At 42.4% G+C, this 5,021-nt stretch overlaps 1 protein-coding gene across 1 annotated transcript; it reads left to right on the top strand.

Moving 5' to 3' along the window:
* The first annotated feature begins 2,380 nt into the window (after positions 1 to 2,380).
* Positions 2,381 to 4,749, top strand: LOC144805870 (uncharacterized). Its single transcript, XM_078672351.1, has one exon. It carries the CDS (start codon positions 3,059 to 3,061, stop codon positions 4,403 to 4,405), a length of 1,347 nt encoding a protein of 448 aa, XP_078528477.1. The 5' UTR covers positions 2,381 to 3,058; the 3' UTR covers positions 4,406 to 4,749.
* The last annotated feature ends 272 nt before the right edge of the window (positions 4,750 to 5,021 follow it).

Raw genomic sequence — 5,021 nt, 5'->3', positions numbered from 1 at the left:
ACAAAAATGACAGCTTGCTGTTTTGTGATCATTAGATCCCTGCGGAAAATCTTCCCTTTGCTACCTCCTCAGGCGCGTGCGCAAGTGGTAAGATGTCTGATTCTCAGTAGGTTAGACTACTGTAATGCCCTATTGCTTGACTCCCCGAAGTTCCTTTTGGACAGACTACAGAGGATCCAGTCAGCAGCAGCCAAGATAGTCCTAGGGCTGCCTAGAAAGTCCTCTACATCTGCGGCCTTGGAAGAACTGCACCGGCTTCCTCTGAGACAGAGAGTTCAATTTAAATCTCTCTGCCTTGTCTTTAAAGCCCTTCATGGGATGGGTCCTGCGCTCACGCGGAAAAAAATTGATTGGTATATCCCTACAAGAAGGCTCTGCTCCTCATCAGCGAGACTGATGAAGGCACCGAGGTTTAGGAAAGTCAGGTCAGGGGGTAGATCCTTTGGTGTAGCAGCGGCCAAACTGTGGAACGAGATCCCGTGGGAGATCAGACAAATTTGGGAGCTCCTCCCTTTTAGAAGAAGTTTGAAAACCTGGCTGTTCCCCAAGACTAAGGGCCAGATGTAGGAGCCCTAATACCGGGTTTTGCAATGGAGGGGGCTTACAATTACAGAATCTGTATATTTACCGATTCGGTAAATTACCGAATCGGTAAATATACCGATTCTGTAATTCTAGATGTAGCTAGCACTTCAAAGAGTGCCACAGGCCCTTAAGAGTCGGTATTTTACCACACAATACTATTGTGTGGTAAAATACCGAATTCAGGTGTGCATGCACATCTGTGCATGCACACCTGTGCAATGTGACACACAGACATGCCCTTAGGGCATGCATGTGTGCCACATGTCACACAAGCCTGGACTTGGGCTGCTAGAGGGTGTCAAAGTGACACCCCCTGCACCCTTGCAGGATTCGGTATTTACCGATTCGGTAAATACCGATTCGGTATCTCCAATTGATTCCTATGGGCTTCAAGGCCCATAGGAATCAATGGGCAATACCGATTCGGTATATACCGAATCGGTAAATACCGAATCTTACAGATTCGGTAAATGTAAAATGAAATTTACCTACATCTGCCTCCTTCTAATTTACCGATTCATAAATACCGAATCGGTAAAATTCGGTATTTATGAATCGGTAAATTAGAATTACCTACATCTAGCCCTAAGTCGCCTGGCCATGTATCCGACACACCTGTACTCCGAGTTGCTTAGCACCAGGATGCCTGCAAGGTGACAGTGCTCTTTATAAGCTGAATAAATAAAAATAAATAATAAACAGTGTGTGCTGTTCTGGTGCATTCTCCATCTTGTGGAAAGAATGAGCGCACCTCAGTATTGTTCCATTAAATGTGGCCACAGTGGTTTGTACAGGTGATGTTGAAAAGCTTGAGTAGGAGGGGAGACCCATGAAAGGTCATGGGAATTACATGGTTGTAAAATCTTGTTCGCAGGTTTTGTGCTGGAAAAGGAATGTTGAAAGCAGGTCTATGCATGTGAGATGCAGGTGAATACATTTAAGAACAGGCCCTACCTTGTATGGAGGGCAGCAGAGGTGCAGGGTATATGGGCAGAGCAGTTTGACTTAAGAGATGTTTTTAAGAGAGTGTTTGGGGTGCTTGGCATGGTCCAGGGGTGAAAGGGCGATAACAGGCTTGGCTTTGGCGCACCATCTGTGCTCTTGCTACGCTGATGCACCACAGCTGTCTACTAGTAGGCCACCAGGCTAGTGTGCTATCTCGAGCTCTAAAGTTAGAGGTGAGACAACTAAACAACAGAGCAGCCCAGCTCAATCTGCTAGTCCATCCGTGGAACTCCCTCCCCAGTAGATAATATTGACAAATATTTGAGAGAAGTAAAACCACAAAGTAAGTTACAATCATTAAACTGCTGCTCTACTGCATATTGTGGGTGTAGTGGATGAAGCCAGGCACCTCTGCGAGCAGCAATATTTGATTTATGGCAGAACATCCTGATGTCCACCCTGCTGTCTCAAGTCTTCCTGATCCATCTCACATCTCTTACTCAAAGAGCTGTTCTTGTTTTAACAAAACCTTGACCATATGCATCTACCTAAAGCTGTAACTAGTGTATGAGTGCTATGCGAGCGCCCTTTTTTTTTTACTAACTTACTCATGAACACCTTTGCTGAAATAAGTAAGATGTGAAAGTCAAAGCAACTTTTATGTAAATTTCTGTGTATGGTTAAATATGCCTTCATAAGTTTCAGAAATGGTATTCAAGAGATATTTATACAATCAATTAAAAATTGTGTATGCACATTCCGTTATGTTTCCCTTTAAGTAATTTTAAATCTCTTTACATGCAACAGAAAACAATCTTTGATTGTACGAAATTTTTCTAAATGAGGAAGATAACACTGTAAATCTGCAAAGACGAAGTCCGAAATATTGAGTTCCAGTATTCAGGAAAACATAAGTGCCATCAGAGACAGCCGAACCCGAACATAAACTGAGACATCCTGAAAGAAGAGACAAGGGACACGAGAAATTCAGTGATTCCACGAGTCTCAGCTGTGCACCTCCATGCCTCAAAACAAAGAAATAACCTCTAGAAAATTAAGACAACACTGATAAACCTCCTCTTGTGTAAACATGTCCAATAACAGCTTTGATCATGAGGTTGGTATGAGGTGGTTACAGCAGTGCTCTGCTTCCTTAAATAATACCAGGCCACCATTCAGTGCTAGAGGGTTATTGCAAACTGTTTCCGACCAATCCACAGCAACCATTGAAAAGCGCAACGGAGTGGAGTCAGACAAGTGAAGGTTAAAAGAAATAGGGGTTCAGCTGTCTAAAATACAGAGCACTGTTCCACTGTGCACCGGCCAGAAGGACAATGAATCTTTACCCGCAAACATGCAGAACCATTATCCAGTCTAAAGACACAATCGCCCTCGAAGAAGCCTTACACACGTTATGTGATTGGAAAGTAGTTGGTGACCATTGCACTTTATTCTTTAATCGGAAAACAAACGTGCAAAATACGACTCATACAGGGAATGCAAGAATAACACAAGTGCTTTATCAGTCATGTTGGCCCTTCAGGATGTACAGTCAATGGATGTAAACAAGTATATACCAGAGCAAGAGACGCTAACCAAGAGAGAAGTCTCAGACACATGCAGTGAGAGCTTTAGTTTGTCATCAATATTAAAACCCCATCAGCAAGCACACACAGGGAAAAAACTATTCAAATGCACTGAATGTGTAAAGAGCTTTATTCAGTTATCAGGCCTAAAAAGACATCAACGAACACACCCAGGGGAAAAACCATATCATTGCACTGAATGTATGAAGAGGTTTAATCAATTATCACACCTAAAACAGCATCAGGGAATACACACTGGGGAAAAACCATTCCAGTGCAGTGAATGTGGAAGAAGTTTTAGTGATTCATCAGCATTAAGGAGACATCTGCGAACACACACAGGGGGAAAACCATTCCAGTGCAGTGAATGTGAGAAGAGGTTTAATCAATTATCACACCTAAAACAGCATCAGCGAATACACACTGGGGAAAAACCATTCCAGTGCAGTGAATGTGGAAGAAGTTTTAGTGATTCATCAGCATTAAGGAGACATCTGCAAACACACACAGGGGAAAAACCATTCCAGTGCAGTGAATGTGAGAAGAGGTTTATTCAATTATTAGACCTAAAACAGCATCAGAGAACACACACTGGGGAAAAACCATACCAGTGCAGTGAATGTGAGAAGAGGTTTATTCAATTATCAGACCTAAAACAGCATCAGAGAACACACACTGGGGAAAAACCATTCCAGTGCAGTGAATGTGGAAGAAGTTTTAGTGTTTCATCAGCATTAAGGAAACATCTGCGAACACACACAGGGGAAAAACCATTCCAGTGCAGTGAGTGTGGAAGAAGTTTTAGTGATTCATCAGCATTAAGGCAACATCTGCGGACACACACAGGGGAAAAACCATTCCAGTGCAGTGAATGTGGAAGATGTTTTAGTGAATCTTCAACATTAAGGATTCATCAGCAAACACACACAGGGGAAAAACCATTCAAGTGCAGTGAATGTTTGAAGAGCTTTAGTCAATCATCACACCTAAAACAGCATCAGAGAACACACAGAGGAGAAAAACCATTCAAGTGCAGTGAATGTGAGAAGAGGTTTATTCGATTGTCAGACCTAAAACAGCATCAGAATACACACACTGGGGAAAACCCATTCAAGTGCAATGGATGTAGGAAGAGCTTTATATATTTATCAAGCCTAAAACGGCACCAGAGAACTCACACTGGAGAAAAACCATGCCAGTGCAGTGAATATGAAAGTAGTTTTAGTGAATCTTCAACATTAAGGATTCATCCGCGAACACACACAGGAAAAAACATTCAAGTGCAGTGAATGTATGAAGAGCTTTAGTCGATTATCAGACCGAAATCACCATCAAAGAACACACACAGGAGAAAAACCATATAATTGCAGAGAATGTTTGAAGAGGTTTAGTCGATTGTCACAACTAAAACAGCATCAGAGGACACACACTAGGGAAAAACCATATCATTGCCATGAATGTAAAAGTAGCTTTAGTGAATCATTAACATTAAGAAAATATCAACGAATACACACTGTAAAAACCATTCAAGTGCAAGGAATGTGACAATGGATATATACACATGTGAGCAAGGGCTTGCGTAGCCCGAAACGCGTAATGCACTTTTTCCAGCTGTATCTGCCAAAATAAAGAAAACCTGTAACTGATCCTGTGGTCCGTCTCCTGTGGGAACGCCTCGCTGGTCCGTGTGGATTGGAAGTGGCGTGGAGGAGTTTTCGTGTGTGTATATATATATATATATATATATATATATATATATACACTCGATCCTCCCGCTGAACGAAGGTACGACAAGCCACACCAGCCAGGTACGATTTAGAATTTCTTTATTGGGCACAAAAACAGACGCGTTTCGAGCACACGGGCTTTTGGTCACATGACCACCACGGACATTTTGCAAGCAAT

The sequence above is a fragment of the Lissotriton helveticus genome (assembly GCF_964261635.1).
Source record: "Lissotriton helveticus chromosome 1_1 unlocalized genomic scaffold, aLisHel1.1 SUPER_1_unloc_31, whole genome shotgun sequence".
Classification (NCBI taxonomy): Eukaryota; Metazoa; Chordata; class Amphibia; order Caudata; family Salamandridae; genus Lissotriton; species Lissotriton helveticus.
This window is presented reverse-complemented; position numbering and strand designations above follow the sequence as displayed.

Excerpts from the sequence above, each read along its gene's own strand:
- LOC144805870 (XM_078672351.1), top strand. The coding sequence starts at position 3,059 with ATGTTGGCCCTTCAGGATGTACAGTCAATGGATGTAAACAAGTATATA.